This window comes from Sceloporus undulatus, chromosome 2, assembly GCF_019175285.1.
Source record: "Sceloporus undulatus isolate JIND9_A2432 ecotype Alabama chromosome 2, SceUnd_v1.1, whole genome shotgun sequence".
In the NCBI taxonomy this organism is placed as follows: domain Eukaryota; kingdom Metazoa; phylum Chordata; class Lepidosauria; order Squamata; family Phrynosomatidae; genus Sceloporus; species Sceloporus undulatus.
The window spans coordinates 95,590,090-95,616,363 of record NC_056523.1 but is presented as its reverse complement, the minus strand read 5'-3'; the positions used below and the strand labels follow the sequence as shown (position 1 = coordinate 95,616,363).

General features: G+C 40.6%; 1 protein-coding gene across 5 annotated transcripts in view; it reads left to right on the top strand.

The window, feature by feature from the left end:
• Nucleotides 1-26,274, top strand: part of SPOCK1 (SPARC (osteonectin), cwcv and kazal like domains proteoglycan 1) — a 725,931-nt gene that overhangs the window by 665,364 nt on the left and 34,293 nt on the right. For all 5 annotated transcript variants that reach the window (XM_042455316.1, XM_042455315.1, XM_042455317.1 and 2 more), the window contains one exon: nt 22,029-22,145. In XM_042455316.1, coding sequence (XP_042311250.1) covers nt 22,029-22,145 — 117 coding nt within the window. The remainder of the gene's footprint in view (nt 1-22,028; nt 22,146-26,274) is intronic.

The following is a 26,274-nucleotide window of genomic DNA, read 5'->3' as shown; positions in this document are numbered from 1 at the left end:
AACTCGTGGAGATTAATCAGGTGGAACACATTGCACCACTCTGAAAACATCTTCATTTTTTTCTGTCTGTCTGCCGACAAAATTTAAAATTCTGGTTGGAACTAGGGTTTCCAGGTCAGATCTATCCCAGGCCCTGGGATTTCAGGGCCAAAATGTGAGACCTAAAGCTGACCCCTTGTGATGCTACAAACAAGGCTGGTGTTACAAGGAACAGGCCCTGTTGATGATGATACAGTGGGCCTTCTTATATACTTAGTTTTTATAAACAGATCCAAGCATACACGGTTTGAAAATGTTAAAAAAAAGTATAAATTTCAAATATCAATCCTTGATTTTCCATTTTTATAAGGGACACCATTTTGCTATGTCACTATATTTAATGGGACTTGAGCATTTTGTTATACACGGGGGATCTTGGAACCAAACCCCAGCGTATAACAAGGGTCCACTGTACATTATGCATCAGCTGAATTTGCAGAAAGTATGCCATTCCTTTCAAAAATATCCTAACAAATAAAATACAGTAGACCCTTGTTATCTGCTGGGATTTGGTTCAAAGATTCCCCCATGTATAACAAAATCTGTGGATGCTCAAGTGCCATTAAATATAATGACATAGCAAAATGGTGTCCCTTATAAAAAATGGAAAATCAGGGTTTGATATTTGAAATGTATACTTTTTTTTTGAACATTTTCAAACCGTGTATGCTTGAATCCGTGTATAAAAAATCCGTGTATAACAAGGGCCGACTGAACACCCAAACACTTTTCTTTAGGAAGTGTTCTTACCCTGAGATTGCTTGTTTGTACCCCGAGGCCCAGAGAAGAGGGGCTAGGCCCTGTGATCTAGGGAACCCTGGTTGGACCTTTACAATTCCTATATAATGTAGGGCCCAGATATATGAAGGACCACCCGTTTCTATTAGAAACTTTTGATTTTGTTACCATTAATTTCTGTGTTTTAGTTGACGACAGATTGCGCTAAAGGGATTCTCAATGGGAGCCCCTCAGCTCTGAAATGGTCTTCTCATGGCTCAGCTCCTATCCCTGGACCTGGTTTAACCCCACCAACACTTCCTTCTTTGCCTGAATATAACACTTTTAAATATACTTTACTGCTTTTTTCTTTTCTTTTTCCTTTCCTTTCCTTTCCTTTCTTTTCTTTTCTTTTCTTTGCAAGATCTATTCAGAAGAGGTTTGCTTTAATTTGCTAAGAATTAAAGTACAGTACTTGTTGACCCATGGATAAGTTGATTCAAGGTTTTGGGGTCAATTTTTAACCAAAATTTCTAGACATACATGAGTATATACAGTACATAAATTTTCGGCTTATAATTCTCCCCTCTCTCATTCTCTCTCTCTCTGTGTTAATTTTATCAGTCCTTGCTGTTTTAAAGCACACCTACATAATCTGCCTTTTCTATCAGTTTTAGTCCTCAAATTGTTGGCTACTACATTCAGGGTCTGATTATGATTTTCCCCTGTAGTTAAAATTACAGATGCAGTTCACATATGCATTTTAGGAAATGTACAGATTACATAGATCTGCTGGATTAGAGATGGACTGAAAGCAAGGGCAGTGAACCCATGAGTAAAAGCATTATAATGCTGTACACATGATTACACATACTATATTAAGTAAACAGCTTAGATTAAAATAAATTATTTGGCTCTCTACAAGGACAGTTAATGCTTTCTTATTTGCTTACCTTTTCACTAAGTAAATAAAAAAAAATCTCACAAGAGGACTCCTGTCTATTTCCCAGGGGTAAGTAATAAAAGAAACATATTATGAAAACATCTCATTTTTAAATAAATTAAAATGAAAACAATAACCAGCTGGGATCCAATTAATTTCAGATGTCAAGCATATTTGAGTGGAGCTGCATGAAATTATTCTGTAGTATCACGTTTCTGAACGGCCCTTGAATTCCTAGGAACAGTTGCACTGAAAGCTGTAGGACTTTTTCTACATTCCTGCACTGAAGATACAGTATTATACACACTGAGAGTAAGAGTTAAAACACAGGGCTGGTCAAGAGCAGCCAAAGGCCACTCTAGCCGCAGTCAGGCTGGGAGCATGACAACTGCATGGCCTGCTCCTGAAGTGGGACAGCGCTGCAGTCCCAAATCAGTGCCAACAGGAGCTTAAATCCTCTCCTTTTTGCTCCAGTCCTTTGGACCAGAGTGCAGCATCAGAGTGGCTTCTAACTGCTTTGGGAGCATGCACTGTTTGAACACCATGCCCTCAAAGCGGCTGGAAGCTACCCTATTTGGCCCATGTGTTTCAGGCCTAAATTTAGTTTAACCCTCCTGCAGAAGTATTTTATAAACCTTGCATTTAGTGACTTCTGGGTATATTCTGTTCCCTTGGAGATTCCAATGTACATCAAGTGATTAAAAATACTTCATGGGTATTCCACGATACCAAACAGTCAGAATTAGAAAACTCATGTTTTCATGAAGTGGAAGTAGGTGACAGAACTACGCTTCTGCTTGCCCTGCAAAATAGTGACCAACAAAATTTATGTGTCAAAAGTACTAACACTGATATTTCCGATTTTAAAAAAGTGTTTGATTAATGTTGATATCCCCTACAAAAGTAATATCACATTTGGAGATGAAGAAGTCTAATTTCTAATTTCTGATCCACATACAAAACTACAGGTGAACAAACTGAACGTTTTTTTTAAAAAGCTTTTAACTGAGTGCATAAAATGCAAATCTAAACTGAGCAATTAGGTTCTAATTTATTCAGAAAATAAATTGAGCGATGACTCGTGACTTGTTGTTCAAGGACAAAAGGCACACTTTGTTGCACCTCCTGAAAGTCCATCATGCCACACTTTGTTGCACCTTCTGAAATTCCATCATGCCTCCTGGGGGTGCAAGCACCCCAGGTTGAGAAACCCTGCTTTAGATCATGATCTGTGTGCAGTCCATCTTGTAGTTTTTTTTAAAAAAAAAATCTGTACTGCCATTTCTGTTTCCCCATCTGAATTCTAAGCCTTACAACAATTATGTATATTAAAATGTCATTTTTAAAATCATTTATTCAGAATTTTTACTTAATTTCTTACCTGTGCTAATCATCATGTAGGATGATTTGATTTTGTTACCAAAAATCTTGCTAATTAGCTTACTTGCTGTTCACCGCTATGATCTTTGGAATAGCGGTATATAAATAAAACAAATTATTATTATTATTATTATTATTATTATTATGCTGGCTTATCATTTGCATCTTTAAACTTTACTCAAGGAATTCTCTAGTTTATAGACAATGTCCTCATACTAAAAAAATACAAATCATTTGGTGAAAATATTCTTTGGGCAATAAAGATAATCTATTCAGTCCAAAAGCCCAGATCTTAGTAAATGGCAATACAATGAAACTGATGAAAATACAAAAGAGGACCAGACAAAGATGGTCTCTGTTACCCTTATGTTGGCATGGAAGACCCTATTGAGAGGTATTAGATGGCACAATAGAATGTATGGGAAGAGGGTAATAGTATAAACTGAGAGTTTATGCAGATGATTTTGTGATAATGATTTTAAAAATCATGGCATTAGAAAGGCTATCCTATGTGTTTGGTATAAGTGTAAACCAGGGGTAGGCAACCGTTTTGAACCGGGGGCCGGGTTGCTGTCCCTCAGACAACTGGGGGGCCAAAGCCAAAAAATAAATAATTAAATAATTTTTAAAAACAATTAAATAAATAAATAAACCTGGACAAATGTAGGACAACATTTTCAAATGGTGGACACTTTTTTAAAAAAAGTGGAGGACACGCAAAAAAATTTGCTGATTAAAAAAAATGTTAATATAAATGCATGTTTCTGAGGCGTCTATAGACAATTGCCCCCCTTGCCCCTGCGCGCGAGAGACCAAAGGCCCTGGCGGCAATCGGCGGCAGGACCAGGCTGGGGCCGGTCCCAAGGCCTCGCTGGGCCGCATCCGGCCCGCGGGCCGCAGGTTGCCTACCCCTGGTGTAAACAGATACTTTTTCCTAAGGTAAATTTAGCTACTTCATCATAAAAAGCCTTTTTTAAAAAAGAAGGGTGGTTTAAAAATTGGCCATGGTTGCTCTATGGAAGGAGTCCCCAACTTGGAAGGAGGTAGGGGTCGAAATTAAGATCGGCTAAGGTTGTTCAGGCTGACAACAGTTTTAGATGAAATGTAGGACATTAAAAAAATGGGGGCCATGACCAAATAAAAGCTGGAAGCAAAATGCAAATCCATACTTCTTAGCAATGCTCAAAATAGAGGACATTGTAGAATCCCTCCTCCTGGACAGGAAGGCTAAGATGGGGAACATTTCTGGGAAAAGGAGGGTAAGTCTAGTCAGCCTACTCCCTCCCTCCCTCCCTCCCTTTCTTTCTTTACTTCCTGCCTCTCTCCTTTCCTTCCTTTATTATTTCCTTGTTCCCTCCCTCCCTCCTTTCTTTCTTTCTTTGCTTCCTTCTTTCATCTCTCCCTCCCTCCCTCCCTCCCTCCCTCCCTCCTTTCCTTCCTTCCTTTCTTCCTTCCTTGCTTCCTTCTTCCTTTCCTACCTTCATTTACTTGCTTCTTTCTTTCCTCCTTTCTCCCTTTCCCTGCTTCCTTCATCCCTCCCTCCCTTCTTTTTCTTTCTTTTCTTCCTTCTTCCCTCCCTCCCTTTTTTCTTTTTTCTTTCTTTTCTTCCTCCTACCCTTCCTCCCTTCTTACTTTCCCTATCCACTTCTTCACTTCCTTGATTATTTCTTTCCTCACTTCCTTCCTTCCTTCCTTCCTTCCTTCCTTCCTTCCTTCCTTCCTTCTTTCCTTCTTTCCTTCCAGAGGAGGAAGAGGAGGATGGGGGAAAGGCACCCACCTACGACCTTGTCCTCCTCCTCCTCTGCTGATTGGTTCACCTTTGAGCAGCCTGGAGGTTTTGCCAGGTGGGCAGCCTTGCTGCTTGAAGGTGAACGACTCGGCAGAGGAAGACAACGCAGTAGACGGGCATCCTTGTCTCTTTCCCCCATCCTCTTTTGTCTCTTTCCCCTATTGCTGGATGGGCAGCCTTGTGAGGAGGAGGAGGAGGATGGGAGAAAGGGAGGTGGATGCCCGACCACCACATTGTCCTTCTACTCCTCTGCCGAGTCGTTTGCTTTTGTGTGGTCTTGGGGTATTGCCAGGCGGGCAGCCTTGCCGTTCAAAGGCAAAACCACTAGGACACTCAAAAGTGAATGACTCGGCAGAGGAGGACAACACAGTGGTCGGGTGTCCTCCTCTCTTTCTCCCGTCCTCCCCCTCACTCACCAGAAGAAGGGCCCAAGGCGCTCTCGTGATCTCTAGCTCTCTCTCTCTCTCCCCCCCCCCCCCCCCGGCTGTTTCTGATGCTTGCCTGCAAAAAGCTCCTCCCTCTGGGCCTGCCTGGCCAAAGGGGTGAGAGGAGCTGTAAGCCTGCCCCAGCAAAAGCTCCCCTGGGAAACAGAGGCAAACTCTGGGGGAAGAGTCCATTACTCCCATCCTCCAAAGCCCCATGCGATTGGGTGAGGACTCTGGGAGCCAGGACATCCCCCTCCTCTTGACAATGGGGCCCCGGCCCTCCAGAAATCCTTTGGTGGGCCGCATCCAACCCCCAGGCCGCATCTTGTGCAGCCCTGTTCTATGGTAATCTTTTGTATTTTGAACAAAATAGCTGGAAGCTTAAATCAGGAGGCGTTATTCTTAAGGAAGACAAAGATCTTAATTGGTTTGCTTATATGCAACTTAAGGACAGATTCAATCAAGACGAGAAATTCAGCCAGAGAGGTTAGAGAAAATGAGTTTTATTTCGAGGTGTGTAAAGAAGATGACCATATATTTTAAACAGCATATAAATGGCTTCTAAAACTAGAAAGAGAAAATAAGCCATAAAAGAGTACATGATAATGTGGGTTCATATTTTTGGGGACATAATGTCTATATGGAGGTACAGTGTACCCTCCGTACTGGCGAATTAGAGACCTGTAGATTTGACTGCCCACAGATCACCATGTCCTATATTATTAAATGTCAGCCCATGCACACAAGTGTGCTAATGTATGAACATGCACATCACTGCCATTGAATAAAATAAGGTACAACTGTACATATTCTTTGCCATCCATGTGGCAGAGGGGCTGGAACTGAACCCCTGAAGATGGGAAGTGTCCACTGTATGGAAGGAAATGTGGTCCAAAGATATAAAATTTATCTTGTACAGTAATTTAAAAGAAAACCTGTATAAGATTATGAATATTTAGTATTTAATCCCCAATAAGATGTCAAAAATGGCCCAGAATGTTTCAAATCGATGTTGGGGATGTCATGATAATGTGGTCTGCTTTTTCATATGTAGTGGACTTGTGATAAGTCAAAAAGTTACTGATCTAAAATTTATATGTCAATCCAAAAATTTTGAAGCTGGATTTTGTAATGTTACCAGAAATGTTTTTGTTTGGCATAATCGATAAAGAACTGGATAGTAAAAATTGATCACTTCTTCAAAATATGACACAATATGATACATTAGATTGTTTGTGTTAAATTTAATAAAAAAATAATCTTTAAAAAGTCACAGCCTAAAAAAAAATCCATAACTATAAGGTGAAGAAATGTGTTTTCTTCAAAGTATAAAATCTATAAATTCAATAAACTAGATTCTGCACTACTGTAATATTTTGCATTTTATTCATTTATATATTTGGAATTGTGCTGGATGCACAGTGTGAGATAGTCTCTTAATATTATTCCAGCTCATATCAGACCTGGAAAATTTAATATTGAGCTGACTGTCTTCCAGTTCAGATTGTGCCAAGCTGTCGAATATCACTGCATGCTTAAGATGGTTTAATTATGCAGGCTCAAATACAGGCCATGTCCACATGCCCTCAACACACATTTCAGCCTTGTTTCAAGTTCATATGTGAACTGGCCATGAGTCACAATGATGAATACTGATTTACAAGAACACCACCTGGCCAGTCAGTTGGAAAGCAGTAAACAGAAACCAGAATTGTTGAATTTCAGCCAATATTTTTCCCCACTAAATTAGTTTTTTCTCAGTTCTCCTTAATGTACAAGCAGATTGTTTTCATGGTCATTAGGGTTTCATGAATTCTCCAAGCAGACCATCATTACTGTAGAATGCTATAAATTATATTCATGTTTAGATTTCATTTCTATTAATCCTGAAACAAATAGCCATTTAGCAGAGGGGAAAATATAGTTCAATTTGTGTGTAAAATCTGAAATCTTTTTGCCCCATCCCCCCCCAATTAACTATAATAGTCCTGTTCAGTGTTCTGACCCTCACCTTTACCCACAAATTGTTCCAGAGCTTTGGACAGAGCCTTCTATTTATAAATTCTTTGAGTAATTTTAAATATACTGGCCCTGTGATCCAGAGAGTGGAATGCATATCCACTTGCATACTCAGATTAGATCTCAAATTGTGCTCAAACCATCTTGCTCTACACAATTCATCCTGCATTTTGTAACATGCATGATCCCACATACAGAATCTGCAAACACAAGACTCTGCCCAAAGAGGCAGAGGATAGGAGGCAGGGCCAGGAGGCATAATGCAGACCCCCACCAATAATTCCATTTCCTTGGCTGTTGTATGAACAGGAGAACTATTGTGGGTCTCTTCCTCTTCCCGTAACACACACAAGTGGCAATCCTTTATGTCTCTGCATAGTGTAATAGGCCATGGACCTATGCTAAGCTGAGCCAAATACTACCTTTAAACTTACTGAGCAACTGAGTCTCTGATCCCTGCCCTTGCATGACCATTTTATGCTTCATGGGGAGTGGGCATGATCACAGAGGCATCTGGCTACATCCACTTGACTAGATATGAAATGGTTACAAAAGCACTGAAACATCTGGAAAATCATAGAATCATAGAGTTGAAAGAGACCACAAGGGCTATCCAGTCCAACCACCTGCCATGCAGGAACTCACAATAGAAGCATCCTCAACAGATGGATCTTAGTGCGGATGTCATATTTTTACGTCTGGCTATGGGACATAGTGGGGGGGGGGTGCTGCATGCTATAGCGGAAAGAAAGGAATACCAACCTCTGCAGCACCCTAAAAGGGACTTTGAAGATTATCACACCAGTGCTTAAGCACTGTTAAATTGCCTCTCAAACAATGAGGAAGTGTATGTGTGTGAAAGCCTGGCGCACTTCCTCAATGTCAGGGAATCATTAGCTCCCTCCATCATCACTGAATCGTTCAGGAAGAGAGAATTTCCTCTGAACACAAACTTTGCATTCAGAGGAAATGCTCTCTCCCCAAACGATTCAGCAATGCTAGAGGGTAGCTGACAATTCTGTGACATTGAGGAAGCACACCAGGCTTTCACACGTGGGCGCTTCCTCAAAGTTTGAGAAGCGATTTACCAGCGCATACCCCATGGTAAGTGCTGGTGTGATAATCTTCATACACAGACATAGCAGAAATTTAAATGTGTATATGTCCCTAATGATTTAACTCCCTGAGACTCATGCAGCAATCATCTGTATTCATAAACTCCAGTTGTCATTCTACATAGCATTGGCCTTTAAGGTCATTTGATAGCTTCATTTTTCCCAGGAACAAGCTGCTCAACTACTAAAAGAGTTTGTGCTATCTGGTCTTCACTGGCTTTCAGCCAAGGGTAACTTAATGCATTGTGTTAACATGAAACATTCCATGCAATTTGGATATCTGTTGCCATAAGGGGTGGGGAGTAAACATTTGACCCTCCAGATATTTTAAGTTGAAAGCCCCAGCCAATATGGCCAAACCTAAAAGATTATGGGGAGTTGCCCCAAAGTATCTGGTCAAGAGAACAAACCTGGACTAGGACTAGGACTCCACTAGACTAGAGTTTGAATCCCTACTTTGCCATGGAAATCCACTGGGTGATTAGTACAATCACACACTGCCAGACTGAGAGGCAGGCAATAGCAAACGTCCTCTGACTAAATCTTGTAAAGAAAACTCTATGAGATGGTCACCAAGGTGCAAAACAACAAATCTTGTCAAAGGTTCTCCATCAGTGGCCATAAAGCGGCCTCCTGACTACACAGGCATGCCGCTTTGCCGCCCGGAGCAGCAGCAATTCACCCCAGAATGCTTCTGGAGCGAATCCTCCACCCTGATTGGCCGTGCAGGGTGGAAGGGGAGGGCCCTTCTGCTCCACACTGCTCTAGGATGGGCAGAGGACTCTATGACTGGGAGTTCTGGTCCTCCAGGGCAGCTCATTGGCTGAGCTGATCTGGAGGAGGAGTCTCCTGGCCACGTCATCAGCCGGGGCAATAGGCCTATATAAGGCCGTGTGGTCTGGCCCCGGCGTCAGAATTTGCTTGGCTCTCCCACCCCTCCCACTGCTGGGGTCTGTGGGTTTTTTGTCACAACTGTGGTTTGGCAGCATAGGCCATGGATCTGCATGGTGTGGTACCAGGGCTACGGAGTTCTGGTTTGGGAGTCATTCGGGACCTGGGGGCGAATAGGGCAGGCATTGTGGCCATTGCGGGGGGGCATAACGCAGGAGCACCTCCCGGTGACTAGGGGCTTAAGGAACAAGTGAGCACATGGTGGTATGGTGGTCATTGGCGTTCTTTAGCCCCTAGGTCATCCCAAAGCCTGGCGGTTACCAGGCTTATTGCTGATCAGACAAACATGGGGTTGTTTGGTCTCGCAGATCCTGACCTTATGCTTTTTGCCAACCCTACCAATTGTTTGAGTTTGTTTAATAAAGTTGTGGCCTTTCTTCCAGCTCGGTATTATGTGGTTATTTGCGGCAGCCTCCCAGGCAAATAAATTAGCTTGCTCCGCTTCTTTTGTGAGGCTTGCTAACTACCATTATGCATGCCAACTAGTGCAAAATTTCATCTTCAGAGCAATATGAACATTCACAATAATAAAAAACCCTATTTTTTTCAAATTCTTTGGGCCTGAACGGACAGGCCAAAATAAAGCTTCTTCGGGTCACTTTGGCGGCATGCTTTTTAAATGGTGCATGCATCCTAAGAGGCCGGTAGCCACACCAAAGCCATGCTCCAGCCTTAAGCACAGCTTTGATGCAGCTTCTGGCCTTTTAAGATGCATGGGTCATTTAAACAGTATAACTCCAAAGTGACCCAAAATAGCTTTATTTTGGCCTGTCCGATCGGGCCCTTTGTTGGCTTAATCTGTTCACATACTAGGATTTATCAGAAATCATTGCAAAACATAAGAATTGAAATTGTGCTATTTTAAATAAATTTTGTTTCTTTAGTTTTCTTGGATATTTTTCTGCTAGTAATTCACACGTGTGTTTTCCATTAAACACTGTGACCCATATTTTAAGGTGTGTTCATAAGTATATTAAGATTGCAAGCCAGGACATGATTTCCCAGAGGCACTGGATTTCTTTAACACTTGAGTGTCAGCTGAATGTGATAATAGCTGTCACTTGGGTTGAAGGTGATATGGGAGTTCTTCCTGTGGTGTTTAGTGGCATGTGGTGGCTCATTCAAGACACTGCTTGCTCAGTCAGTAAGTCTTGCCTTTTAAGGCTCATACACTTTGTTAACCATCAGTTTTATCTCTGTGTTCCCAATATTTCCCACTAATCTCATTGATTTTCTATTGAGCCTTGTGATTTCAGTTTTGACACTTGTTGACAATATGCTGAAAAAGTTATGCCCCAGGATTCATGCTTCTCTTTCTCATAATGATGCATTGGGTCCCTGTCCAAAGCCAAAAGTACTCTTTTGTTATCTTTGAGTAAGAAAAGGAGTGAGTTACATTGTTTTAAGATCACAGTTGATTTAAAAATGGGAGGACAGATTCTGTCTATGCAGAGAGAGGAGAGATCATATGATGGGAAGGAGAAAGGTTGAAGGCTTTCATGGCTGGAATCCTTAGGGTATTTTTGTGGTGTTTTCGAGCTATGTAGTCATGTTCTGGAAAATATTTTTCACCAGCATCTGTGTCTGGCATCTTCAGAGAAAGACTATCTGTTTTGATATAAGAATAAAAAAAGATAAGGATTATTTTGGAAGAAAGCAACATACTGAGGATTATGTTAATAGTGGGCAGTTTTGATGGAACATTTTTGTAATGTTTACACATTCTTACTATGTAAGAAAAACACTGGAAATGTTCTGTTTTTACACATGCACACAAAGACAATATCTCTGCTCTTCTTGAGTTTTTACACATTTGGCCTGTCCTGGGATCAGTTCACTAAAAACCAGTGAACTGAGAATCATGACTATTTACAGGGTAAAGTTGGTATCCCATTCGCTCACTGTGCCCAGTGTACCCCACACACTTTTTCACCACAGTCAGCTATTCCGAAGCAGTGAGAGTTCTTTTTACCATCAAAAGGATGAGTCCTCCCTTGTGGCCTTGAGGATATCTGCTCAGAGCTATCACACTTGTGAGAGAGACTACCAAAGGAATCCTAAACCCTGAACATGCCAGCATATACTATCCCTGCCAAAAGAAGTGGTAGCAACAACAAGTTCACATGTTCCCATTAAATCATGGTACAGCACAATGTTGCAAATAGGGAAAAACATCCCGCATCACTTCAATTTTATGCTTAGGAAAGGTACACCTAATTGCTCCCTATTGGACAACTGCTGAAAATACGAACACTAACCCAGACAAAACACATCTGATGAATCACTGAAGCTGGTGTACAATATATAGAAACCGATTCTGCCTCTGTCTAGTAGTAGTGACTGGTGGCTTCCATTTTAGTGGGGACAGGGAATTCATTCCAAAGAGAAGCTTTAAAGCTTGGACCAGATTGAGTTTACCTCCCCACTGACTTTGGAGCCACCAGCCACAATATTATCTATCTCAAGATATTTGTTTAAACTAAACCACCAAATCTTTCAGCATTCTCTCAGCCTTATTTCACACCTCTAGAAAAGGTTCTGACACAAAATATTGTATGGAGGGAATCTTAAAGCCTACACTTTCTTCTCTCTTCTTTGTGTTGCTTTATCTCAGTTTTGTGTCTTTAAAAGCCCTGCTCTGTAGGTAAGCTCCACATCAGAGCTTGTTTCCTCTGTTCAGCCTCCTTGGCTGCTCCTGCATTCATGTCACAGGTATCACTACCTCATCATGTTCTCTTTGGCTTTATTTACAGGGCCAGGTGTGAGTAAATGACAGGAGGATCAGAGGTGGTTATCAAGACAGGCATTGTGCTTCGAGCAGGCTGGCCATTAAATGCTCAGAACATAGTATATGACAAGCACTTTGGGGAACCACTTTGACAAGTGTTTGTGTCTAGAAAAATGCAATTTCCTCAAAGTTTCAAGTTCTTATTCAGGAAAAAATGCATTACAAATGCTCACATCCTCTTTGTATACTTGAGCTCCTTACTAGCTTTATGAAATGTTGACAGTAATGAGGAATCATGTATCCAAAGTGCATTAATTCCCAACCCTTTGGCTGACCTTTTTCAGATGTTATCATTTTGTTCTTGATGCATGTACGTATATTTCTGATCTGTACAAACATACATTTGAATGCATGTGCAGAGAGAGGGGGGAAGGAAATACATTTTATACCTTCTTCTAATTTAGCTAAAATTGATAATGAAGACTGATTTATATATGGTGGTAAGAGACTTCATGGGATATTTCCTTCTACTCATTCATCCATGGCATAGCAAAAAGAATGATCTTATAAGTTTGTGACAGCAAACCTGGGTTGCTAATACAAAATGCCTACATGTGTCTTTTGAACTAAATCCTAATCTATTATGTGGGGCTTATTTCATGGAAGTGAGAATAGAGTTGCAGCCTCTGTCTGAAATCTTGTCCACGCTAACCTCAGAATATATCCAATTATACTGAATGGAAACTAAACAAACATAGACTGTTTCCAAATAACTGAAGCCACTATTATTTTTAAAATGTATGTTATGACTGCTGGTATTACTATGCTTTTCTTCTTTGATGTGGTATGTAGTCCAGCTCAGAGAAGATCTGTTTAGGTTCTCCCAAATGATTGCAACTTTTCCTTACGGTACTTGTTGTCTCTGATGAATTACTTGTGCTTTCTTTTTAAAAAGGAAGAATGGGGTACAAGCATGAGAGCGATAGACAGATTGCGCTTAAAAGCAATTGAAGCTGTTGATTTGGCTTTTAGGATATTTTTCAAGAACCAGACTCACCTTTCAATCATCAGCTGAGGATGTTGCTGGGTGTGCCTTTAATTCCACTAAAAGGACAGTGTTATTGGCAAATCCAAATTTGTCATCGATTGGCTGCTGGGCATGTCTCCACATATATATTTTCCAAGATGGCATAAAGCAAACAGTTCACAGAAAAGATGAGCAATTTATTTGCAGCTCTACAGCCCTGACTTACTCTTGGCTGGATATCAAAACATTTGGCTTTTGAGACATTGGCAGAGACAGATTTCAGTGCTGTAATGAAGCAACATAATCATTTCTTGCATTTACCTGAAAAGTCCTTTTACCATTCTCCAAAGCTTTAATGTAAGCTAGCTAGTAATTATGTCTTTAAACACAAACAAATGTGCAGAATGAAGATGGTCCACTTGGATTCTTGTTACCTTTAACAGAAATTTGGGCTAATGATGCTCTTCTTGTGCTGTGTTCATTCAAGGATTAGTTCTAAAGCATGCTTTAGCATTATGTGTGTAAGGACCATGAAGCAAAGCTGTGACCAATTAAGCTCTTTTAGATAGGCATAGGCTACAAAATTTTGGTGTCTGCATTCCATACCAATTGAAATTTCCACTTAATCTTCAAGGACACATCACACATTGCAGTAAGCCAATCGGGAGCTCACCAGAACATTTAACCATTGTAGGCAAATGACCCTTGTTTAGATATAGACTCTACTAGCAAATGGCACTCCTCCATTGCCACCAATCCTGAAATATTTTCCTTTATCTCCAAGGCGTTCCATCATCCCAGTATGTTTCAGAACGGTTTAGCATGCTTCCTTAAGCCGAGAAACTGCTAGGAAATGGGAAGTACTTTTTCATTATTGGCAGTTCGTTTCTCTAGAGAAAATACTTAAGTGTCCTCAGGTAATTCATTAATGAAGATCTTTTACTTCTGCTTGTGAACAAAGTAAGACAGAAGTACAGTATATACTAAATAAAATATAAGGCTGCATATGCTGTCTGATAATAAATGAAAGGGTGGTGAATAATACATAGGCTTGTCAGTAATAAAAATGGGATTCTTGTTTAAATTGTATTTTCTTTTAGTATAATTTGCAGTTTTACAAGTGTATGTCTTTAGTATTGTTGTTCTAAAATCTGTGCAAGTTGTAACTTGAAATCAGTTAAGTACATAAAAGTCTACTTTGCTTTTAAATGTATTTCATAGAAAATAGCTGATTTACTTTTGAGAGCAACCAAGTGTGACAGGTAGTATAGTCTATGGAATAGAGAGACAGGTAAGGAGATGGTTAGAGAACACCTTGCTGCTTTCCAGAGTGTATAAAGAATATGTGTCTGGAGATTATTGCATTAGCTTCGCTGCCAGGATAGACCCAGGATGTAACTTTCTTAAGGTGGAACATATTGCATTCACCCATCACAGGGCAGTATGCAGCCCGTGTGCAATCCGTGCTTGTCCCGCATCTTTTCAAGAATGTGAAAAACCTATTCTTGAAAAGCTGTGAGAGAGGCCTAGGTTGCATGCAGGCTGCATACTGCCCGGCGACGGGTGAATGCGATAAGATCTGCCTTAAGTAAGTTATATCTCAGATCTAGCCTGGTAGTGAAGCTAATGCGATAATCTCCTAAATTATTTCACTGTCTATAATCTTAGAGAACTTCTAAAGATGAGTAAAATGCTGGGAGATGGGAGAGCAAAGAGTTTCTCTGTTCAACTGTTGGTCTGTATTCAAAAAGGGGAAGAGGAGCAAAGAAATACAGTGGTACCTCGGGTTACGAAATTAATTCATTCCGCCGCCGCTTTCGTAACCCGAAAAGCCTTCGCAAGCCGAAAACCCATAGGCGCTAATGGGGAAAAGCCGCGATTTCGTGTGAAATAGCGCCGAAAAGCACCAAAATTTTCTTTGTAACCCGAAATAACCTTCGTAACCCGGAACAGTTATTTCCTATGGGATTTTTTCGTATCCCGGAAATTTCGTAACGTGGGTATTTCGTATCCCGGGGTACCACTGTATCTGAGAAACTACAAATTGGTTGCCCAAAATTACAAACCAGTCAATTCCAGGACAAATTCTAGGACAAATTGTTGAGAGTTAGGGGCTCTCCAGACCATCCTGAAAGGGCAAGCTGGAGGTGCCCAGTTTTCCTCCAGAGGGATTCCGCAGCAGCCAAACCGCATGGCGTCCCTCCACCCCAAAAAGAACTCAGAAAAACTGGATTCTTTTTGGGATGCCACACGAACGTCATGAGTGCGTTATTGGTGCACTTGTGACATAAGCGACATGCAGAGACATCTTTACACTGCGTGTTGCTTACGTCATGATGGCACCCCCATGTGGATGGGAGGCCACCATTACGCCGCTGCTGTGATGTGCTAGGGTTAGGGAGCATGCAGTTGGTGCGCGCTCCCTAACCCTAGAATTGCTGCCAGGATGCCGCTTCCTGCCAGTATGTACTGGGCCTTAGTTTCTGAGCAGCCAAAAGCAGATGCGTTCATAACTAGGAATTAGCACAAATTTATTAAGATTAATTCATGCAACAATATCAGTCTTACCACCTTTTTTGACAGAATTGTTTTTTGATAGATGAAAGGAACACTGTTGACACATTGAATACTGAGTTCAGCAAAGAACTGGCCAACTCTCCCATAGTGTCCTTGCTAACATGTTTATTATACTTTTTTCAGACATGTTTGTTGAGTGGTGGAAGACATTTGTTTGTCACAGCACATGATCTTCCATATTTAGTCAATCAATCAATTTTTATTATGGTCCAGAGACCCAGTAAAATCAATTTACAACACATAAAGTAAATTAGAAGCATAATGGGCAATTAGTCAATTCATACAAAGAGAGCTTATTTCAAACATTTTCCCCTTGTACACAAGTTAGCTGTTCTCTGACAGTAACTGCCACAGAGAAAAACTTGGCAACTACCAAGGTTACACAGGGAATCTTATCTTCTAAAAAGAATTTGACATAGAATTGGGTTGATTTTCCTGGTAGATTCACCATTAATGGATTAATCAAGTCTTGTCACGCTGGCTTGTAAAAACCACAAGACAGAAGAATGTGCTTCATGGATTTATGGGTCATAATATCGCAGTATAAGATACACAAGCAAATCTACCTCACATAAGGTGGTGAGAGGTCCTTCTTTTCCAGGACATGTCCTATATTTCAAGACCAGCAAAAGGGCCCAAACTTGACTCAGGCTTGGATCCTTCTGAGGTCGCTAAAATGAGTACCCAGATTGTTGGGGGCAAATTAGCTTACAGCTGTAAACTGCTTAGACACTGCTTAGGTGGTATGAAGCGGTATATAAATGAAGCTTGTTTGTTTGTTTGTATTTCAGCCTTCTATCCAGGAGGAATTCCAAAATGTCCTTCATTTTGAGCATGATTAAGAGGCATGAATTTACATTTATATTAATATTTATAGGTTTTATTTGGTAATGTTCTACATTTTTCTTGAATGTTCTACATTTGCAGTACCTTGTCCCCTTTGTGGTTTTGATGTCTGGTCACCCTGACCTCAGAGCATTTCAGTGAGGAAAGGAATCTTCCTCATTTAAGTAGATTGTATTTAATATATTTTGTGATTGGTCACCAAAAGATAAACATGGGCTTAGTTTGATTGCAGGACATGTCTTTCAGAAGAAATTATGCTGTGGGAGAGAATATGATTACCTTCAAACTTCAGTTTATCATGTTTGGTCACAGTCTAAACATGAACTAGCAGTGCAATGTGGCTGCTTAAAAAACTAATCAGTCATATGCTGCATAACAGGAACATGGGCCAAGAACCCACATCTGGGTTTTGCTGCACAAATCTTTACATGCAAAGATATGCAATGACTGTGCATTAATTGTGTCAGTGTTGAATGGAATTGTTGCACAACTGAATGCACAAACCAATGTATAAATCAATGCATGACCTAATTTGCATATGCATTGCCTTGGAGGGCCCTTGTGATCTCTTCCAACTCTATGATTCTATAACATTGCATATGCAACTCTTCTTCCACAGTCTTTGAACTGAAAATGGATATTCTGCATTGAGCAGAAATGTTCAACTTCTTTCATAGGCAAATTTACTAATACATAAGATGCCAACAAGATTCTGGCCATATTGTCTGACTGTGCAACAATTCAAAAAGAACATTGACAAATGGAGGCCTAGACTGTGTTGTTAGTTTTGATTCGTAAATTAATTGAATTAATGGGATTTACCAATTTGTTGACCCACCATTCAACAATTAATTGAATGGGTCTACTCTAGCTGGGTGTAAACAACAAGGTGTCACCCAGAGTGTGCACAGAGGCATCTAGAAATCAGCTCCTAAATTAGTCCTTTGTTATTGTTGTGTGCCTTGAAGTCATTTCTGACTGATGGCAACCTCTAAGGAGAACCTATAAGGGGAAACTATAATGGATTTTGCTTAGCCAGGTTAGTTCAGCGGAGTTTGCCATTGCCTTTCTCTGAGGTTGAAAGACTGTGACATGCTCAGGGTCATCCAGTGGGTTTCATGACCAAGCTGGGAATCAAACCCCGGTCTCCAGAGTTGCAGTCCAACATTCAAACCACTATGCCATGTGGTGGATAATTTATTTCCCTCCAGATGCTGTTGTACTTGAACTTCCAGAATTCATCATCATTATCTATCCTTGATAGAGAACTTGCAGTCCATTGGCATCTTGTGGGCCACAAACTGCCCGTATATGTCCCTGAAGACAAGTTTGGAGCCAATGGATGAAAATGGTAGGGAAACAAAATTTGGTTAAACTTTAGGGGAGAAAATGTAATGGTAAAACCTTTTAGACTGTGGGATAGACAGATTGGGGAAGAGAAGGGCTTTCATTTGGTTGAGGTATTTAAAAAGATGCTTGTCATGAAAGCATCTGCTTCCATTTGCTTGATTGCACTTTTATTCAGTTACACAGCCTGGTCTGCTTTCATCACCATTATTATAATTATGCTGTTTTCAGTTCCTTATAGTTATCTCATTTAGCTGCAGTGGGTTGTCTTGAAACATTCACTGAGTTAAGGCCAGTTCTTAGCTTCCCATGTGAACCTAGTTTGGCCATTAGTAGCACCATGACAAGCTGCAAAAATATATATATTTCTAGAAGTTTTGAAGAATTGGACCTTTGGCTTGATTACCATATATACTTGACTATAAGTCAAGAAATTTTTGTCAAGGCACAAATGCACCCTGGTATAAAAAATGACATGGATGTGGCCACTGGAAGGAACTGAGGCAAAGGTGACTGGGTCACCACAGTTCAAATGGCAGACTGCACGAGTCCGCATTTGGTGAGCTGTGTGTCATGGGTAGGCTGATGCAACATGCACTGTGAATGAAACCAGCCAGGTTTCAATAGTGCAAGTCACACCTGTCACATGATGTCAAGGGGACCACCTATATAAGGGAGATGGACAGAATCTCCATTGTTGGTTGTTGTTGGTTGTTGGTTGGCAAAGCACTTTGGTTGTCTGTATAGCATTGTGAGTATTCAAGATGGAGCTGTCTGATACTCTGTATATCTTTGTATATATTTTGGAGCAAAGATTAAAACCCTTGTTGAGTTAATCTCGCTGTCTTGCAATTCTTTCTCCAAGAGAAGTAGCAGCCTGAATGGGAGGATTTTCCCTGTGCAACTTGGAGTCAAACTCTTCACAGAGACCATCTGCTGGCTGTTTCTGCCTATGTGCATCAACTCTGCATGTGTGTATGCATACCCCAACAATTTATGCCCCAAAAGAGACCCTAAAATTCTGGGTCTCAACATACATGAATCAATATGCTAATAGTGCTTTAAAAGGTCCTGAAAAAAGTAAGCCTAATGCCCCACTCTTCCTGCCTCAAAGCAGGTGTTTCTCTCTCTGTGTGTGTGTGTGTGTGTGTGTGTGTGCGCGCAAGAGGTTCCCAGTCCAATTTGAAAGCCTTTTCTTCCCATCAAAGAAACACCGCATTTAACACCACTTTTTTCCCTTCCCAGTCCAATTTGCAAGCCTTCTCTTCCCATCAAAGAAACACCCTTTTTAGCTCCACTTCCTTCCCTTCCCAGTCCAATTTGCAAGCCTCCCATCCCATCAAAGAAACGCCTCATTTAACACCACTTCTTTCCCTTCTCAATCCAATTTGCAATCCTTCTCTTCCGATCAAAAAAAAAAAACACTCCTTTTATCTCCACTTCCTTCCCTTCCTTAACCAATTTGAAAGCCTTCCCTTCCCATCAAATAAACACCCCCTTTTTTTTAACTCCACTCCCTTTCCTCCCCGATCTGATGTTAAACCCTCTCCTCTACCAACTGGGAAGTGGTATTAGGTGGTCAGGAGAGATCCAGAGAAGGAGAAAGAGGGACGGAAGTGGTGTTTCCCCCTTTCCATCCTTTGTTATAGCCCCCTTGACTTATCCATGGGTCATATCAAAATTCATGAATTTGACCCTGAAACCTTCCACCAACTTATACAAGAGGTTGACTTGTACACAAGTATATACAGTATGTCTTGCACTTATCATAAGCCAAAGAGGATAAAAAGACCCTCTTTTGTTACTTCATTCATATTTTACAGCTTGGAGTGTGTGTGAGAGAGTATGTCTTGTACTAGCCAGTTTATTATATGTCTCATTGTACTCTACACATGCTCTGATTCCTAAGGCTTGAACATTTCACCTGTATTATACTATGTTTAGTAGGAATTCACTGAAAAAATGTACAATAATTGTGCACTTTGTGGTAAAAGCAGGACTATGGCACAGAGCTTGCTTGCTAAATGTTAAACAGATTTGGATATTAAGGCAACATTCATTTGCTTCCTGTAGATGGTAGCCATGCCAAAATGCACTGTAAGAGAAAATGAGCCTGAACCTATTTGTTGCACATAATGTTTAAATGTTATATGGGGGATAATTATGGAGTTCCAGCATTTTGCTCAACAGTATGTTTCCCAGCACATTAATACAGCTGAAGATTCAGTTCCTTTTATTCAGCAATATCTGCATCTTGCTAGCATTTTGCATTTCTTTAATACATACTTCTTACATTTGACATTGTAAAAGTTTTTCAAAAATACAAAGAACATTCATATCAGTAGATCATTTGCTGAATGCCATGTCAAAGAGGGATTAAAAAACATAAAACTAAAATGAAGCAGTATACAGGCGTCTTTGTCATAGTCCAATTTTATTAACTTTGGAATGATTTCTTTTCCTTGAAATATTTGTTGGCCAAAGAAGGCTTAATTAAAAAAAATAAAACAATAGCAGTGTCCTTGATCAGGACTGAGTTGTTTGTTACAGCAAAACATATCTCTCATTGCTGAAAATATTCTCCATCATGAAAACACTGTGTAGTACACAATGGTTCAGTCTTTTTGCAATTGCATGGTTTCTTACAAACCTTCTTACAACTGCAGGATATCAACTCTTGGCAAACCATAGCTGCTTCAGGCAAAATTGGCCAAAGTGGCTCATAAATACCATCACAAATTTTAATCCAAGCCTGTTTAGTTGGCCCTGAGAGTTCTGATCTCAGTAGGTTTACACATGGTAATCTTAATATGTTCCTCTAAAGTTTCCCTTGTGGGTAGAATTAACTGCACATTAGATTTCTTTGTAAACAGCTTGTTTTTTGCTTTAACTACAGTATGACTGGTGTTGCTCAGTCATATGAAAGGGACACAAATCTTTCAATGCAGAAAAAAATATTCTGGTATGATGCTTGCTGCTGAGTAATGTAATACACCTGTTAATTCTGAGAATGTGGCTTCAAAAGCACTAAGTTGTTTTGTTACCATATCCCACAAAGCTGTCTCATGGCATGGTGTCTCATCTTAGCTAAACATGAAACAAGGGCAATGGCTGAGTCTTCTCAATGTTCTGTCTGATGATATGCTTCTTTCTTCCCAGCAGGAAAGAGGGATAGGAGTAAGGAAAATATTTCTTTGGCTATTAAGCTTGCTTCATAAACAAAATTTACTTGGTGTTTGTGACATAATCTTCTTTTCAGTTGAATGGGCCTTTAGCTTTCATATATATTACTGATATCTGCCACCCCCATATTTTCCAGTATTTTTCAACGTATACGTTTCTTGGAGCCAGTATTTATTATTATAATTTATATCCTGCTTTTCTGCCAGCATGGGATTTAAGGCAGCAAACAACATTTTTAAGAACACAATATTTTTTTTTTAAAAAAACCACTGTCTGATATCTCACTCCCACCCCCATCCTTTCTATTAGATACTGGTTCTGTTAGACAATAATCTCTTAGTGGAAATTATGAAAAATCAAGTTTCTCATTAAACATTTGTAGCAGATGGAAGTAGGGGATGCTTTTATCTTGATAACACTAAGAAACAATGATAAAGGCAAAAGATTGCAAAGGCCTATTTGCCATCGAATTGGAAAACATGACAGCTTCCATTAAAAGAAAGATATCCTACTGCCATGACATTAGCTTTAAACCAAACCAAACAAGGATTATAAATTATTTCCAAGGTCTTGTTGTAATAGAAATACTGAATGATTCTCTCTCTACTTTTTTTCCTTCTGCTGTTTGATTGATGTTTCCTGGGGAGATAGGCCCTCACCAGAAAGTGCCCACATGTATCTGAAAAAGCAACAGAAGATGGATTTGTGTACAGATTGTACCCCATAAATTATGTCTCCCACTTCTACTAATATTCAAATATAATAATAAATCTTGTTCTCCTGGTTGTACTTCCTTGATCTGCTGAAACCCTTTGACCTGTTTTGTTTTCTTGGGGGTCTTTGTGCCAAAGTTTATTATTCAAGTAGTAGACAATAATCATATTTTTGTAGAGTATATCTGGCATGTCCTCACTAATGCAATTGGTGTCATTCTTTTAATAGCTTGCACAGACAAGGAGCTGAGGAACCTGGCATCCCGTCTAAAAGACTGGTTTGGTGCTCTTCATGAAGATGCAAACCGTGTAATCAAGCCAACAAGCTCGGATTCAGCACAAGGCAGTAAGATAACAAATCTAAAAATAAACTTTGAAATAAGTTCACAAGTTCAGCAAGACCAACAATTACTATGAAAGCGTATGTCAATTCTGTTGCCTGATTATGCTGACACACACTTATTTCATCATCACCCCCCCCCCCTTTTTCTTCTGTACAGAAATAGGGATAGTATAATTTGCCAACATTTTCACAATAACATGAATCAGGAAACTGTCAAAGGACTGCAACCTTCAGTACATTAAACAGATAAGATAATGTTGTAAATAGTGAAACCATATTTTGTCTTGTGGCATTCAAGTGTTCCAGATTGCATGCTAGTGTCCTTTGGACACAAATGAAAAAGCTAAATTAAACTAGAAAATCTACAGAAGTCTGTTTCACACTTCATAAACCATAAATAAGTGATGAGGAGGATATTCTATCAGCATCAAGACAGGCTATTTAGGATACAGTCTTCACTAACCAGCCATGCATTTTGAGAACTTCAAACAATTGTCTTCTCAAATACAGGCATGAGATCATTCAAGAGCCACCTTCAGAAGGGCTGCTCTTCATATGCCAAGGAGACACAATTTTGCTGGTCTAGTGATGGGTGGCACTTCTATGCATCCTCCCCATATCTTGTAATTGGGAATCCCTGGTTGGAGGTGATGTGATGTTTTATTTTTAATTAATTAATTAATTAATTTCTATCCTGCCTTTCTCCCCAAAGGGACCCAAGGAGGCTCACAATAAAAAATTTAAAAACATATTGCAATGAAAAACATCAGCTAAAAAGTATATAAAATTACAAATATTAAAACCACAATAAAACCACAATACACATCCCATATAAAACCCATCCCATAACTACACATTAAAAGCCTGCCTGAACAGAGCTGTTTTTACCTGCCAACAAAAGGCCAGCAAGGAGGGGGGCAGCCTTGCTTCTCGTGGAAGGGCATTCCAGAGGGCAGGAACAGCTACATGTCCTCACCAGGCGAGCCTGTGATGGTGGGGAGACCAAGAGTAAGCCTTCTACGGAAGATCTTAGGGCTCTATCAAATTTGTATGGGGAGAGACAGTCTCTCAAATAATCTCGACCTAAGCCAAGTAGGGCTTTATAAGTCATAACCAGCACTTTGAATTGTGCCCAGAAACGAACCGGTAGCCAGTGAAGCTGTTTCAGCAAGGGAGTTATGTGGTCCCTATAATTGGCCCCAATCAGCATTCTGGCAGTGGCGTTTTGCACACACTGAAGTTTCTGAACAGTTTCCAAAGGCAGCCCCACATAGAATGCATTGCAGTAGTGCAAATTCTCTCTCCCATCCCAAGCAGTTACTAACAAGATCACTGTTGCCGTGTGGTTGCTTCCCATTGTTATGTACCTTCAGGTCAACTCCAACATATGGCAACCTTATCTAGGGTTTTCTTGGCAAGATTTATTCAGAGGAGGTTTCCTCTAAAGCTGAGAAAGAGCAATTTGCCAAAGGTCATCGGCTGAGGGGCTAGGAGGTTTTCATGGCTGGAGGGGATTCAAACCCTGGTCTGCAACACACTGGCAGCCACTGTTGCTGCTCCTCGTTGGAGGAAAATAGTAAATATGCAGGTGGGACTGCTGGGAGCTGGGAGAGGTTTTTGCCTCTACCCATCTCTTGTCAATCCCCACTAAGCTTGCCATTTCCCCAGGAGCAGGGAACTGGTCCCCCTCAGCTCCATAGCCCAGCTGATTAGGTGAGAAAATGTGAGTGGCACTGGTTGGAGAGAAGGACAGCCAAGGGTCACAGGTTGTTCATTCCTGCCATAGCTGATTGACATAAAGGGTGAGGAGGAGGTTATTAGGGGAGTTCCAGATGTGAATTGGTATATGGATATCTGACCAATGCATTTCTGTGACTTTGTGCAACTGAATGTTTGGATTTTGAAAGAGATACCTAAATTTGTTTGTTTGGGTATAAAAAGGATACAGGAGAAGGGGAAAGGAAGTATTTTGACACATTTAAGACCAACTTTAATGGGCTACAGCCTACTTTGTGCATGAGAAGTGGGCCACAAGATTCAGTGTCTGGAATGTTTGTAAGCATAATTTCAAGGACAATTGTTCATTATGTAAGACAATGGCCTGTTACAGACAGCCCAAATAAAGCTGCTTCGAGTCACTTTGGAGGTATGGTATTTCAATGATGCATGAGTCCTAAGAGTCTGGAAGCTTCACCAAAGCTGCACTCCAGTCCTTAGGACTGGAGCGTGGCTTTGGTGCGGCCTTTGGACTCTTAGGACGCATGTATCATTGAAATACCATACCTCCAAAGTGACTCGAAGCAGCTTTATTTGGGCTGTCTGTAACAGGCCAATGGCAGAGGAACCCTGAAGATCCATAGTCATACCACAAAGCTAGTGAGCTGGGGAGAGTACCCACCAACTGCCATGCGCAATGGTAATATGTGACCATTGTGAATGGTAGACAGTAATTGATGTCTTTAACTTGTTCCACAGTTCACTTATCCTTGCACCATAGAGGCAGTTTATAGTTAAAGGGATCAATTACAGTGTCTTGGTTGTAGGCCCACAAAATCCTGTATCTAGCAGGCATTGTAGAGTGGAGTGGATCTGAGCCAAAGCAAGCCCTCGGGTGCCCTGTTCACATTCTGGTAACTGACAGTAGACAGTAGGGTGGCAGCTGAGAAATAGAAGTGTATTGTCAGTCCTGTTACAGTCTTCTTCCAGTTAGAGGTGGCATATTTTGTTAAAACTAAGTGAAATGTCAGCAGCTGCCCACCTCTTCTCCACAGAGTTTATTAAACCTGGGCAATTTTTCAATCTGTAGGTCAAAAATTCACAGCAGGCTTGATATGCTGCAAATATATCTATGACAGGCACTAGAATGGGAAGATAATTTTAACAGAGTGGGATTTTAAAAAAAAAGCACCTATTAAGAAACACACAGCCTTTGAATTTTGAGCAAAATATTGTGAGGTGTTTTTTTTGTCAACCTGCCTCTTCACTGGATTAATGATTATTTGGATGGGTGGAAGGAAATGCAGGCAAGCATAATTTGTTACTAAAATCATGATCCTGCACAAATGCTATATGTGTGTATCTGGCTATGTCTAATGTCAGCTTAAATTACTTAGAACACATTCTCTCTATATTCAGTTGTGAAATTCAAAAAGATGCCTGGAGAGTCCATGTCAATATTCCAAATCCCTTCCTCCCATCTCCAGTAATTCCAAACAGGAGTGTAGGTAATATAAACATATTCCTGAACATGCTTTAGGTGGCAGAATCACTTATTTAAATTATTTTTGATACAAATATACACTTATTAGGGATGTATGGCTCATGTCCAGTCTACATTCATGTCATTCATAGAGGTGTCAGATCAGGAGTATCTCAGGCCCTAAAATTTAATATCCCAAATTGGAGACCTGGTAATGTCATAGGGGGCAGGTTCTGATAATGTCATTAATCATACAATCGGCCCTTGGTATCTGTGGGGGATTCATTCTGGACCACCACCACCCGTGGATACCAAAATCCATGGATGCTCAGGGCTGCATTGTCCCCGATGGCAGAGCATAAACGTGGCCACGTCACCATTAGGGACAGCCCCCATTGTCCCTTGGTGGTGCGTGCACATGGCCACATGGCCATTAGGAACAAAAGAACGATAGCACATCCAGAAACCCCCGAAATCGGGAGGCCACCACTCACTCCAGAACCTTGACCAAGAATGGAATGTTAGAGACTAGCTGATAGTTATACAAAATGGTGGGATCTAGAAAGATTTTTTTCCAGTAATGGCCTCACCACAGCCTCCTTTAGACAGGATGAAAGTCTGTCTTGCAACAATGAAGCATTTGTCACTCCACTTACCCACTCAGCCAATTCCTCTATGGCTGCTTTCAGAAGCCACAAAGGGTAAGGATCCAATATGCACATGGTGGTCCTCACTTCTCCAAGGATCCGGTCCACATCCTCAGGCTGTTGGAAACTTATCCAACAATACAGGACAAGCAGGTGCTAAGATTATATCCACTGGACCTGTGTCAACTACAGCATCCAAGTCAAAGCATATCTGAACAATTTTGTCTGCAAAGTGTCTTGCAAATTCTTCACAGCAAGCTGTTGAGTGGTCTTTGTTTTCTTATTG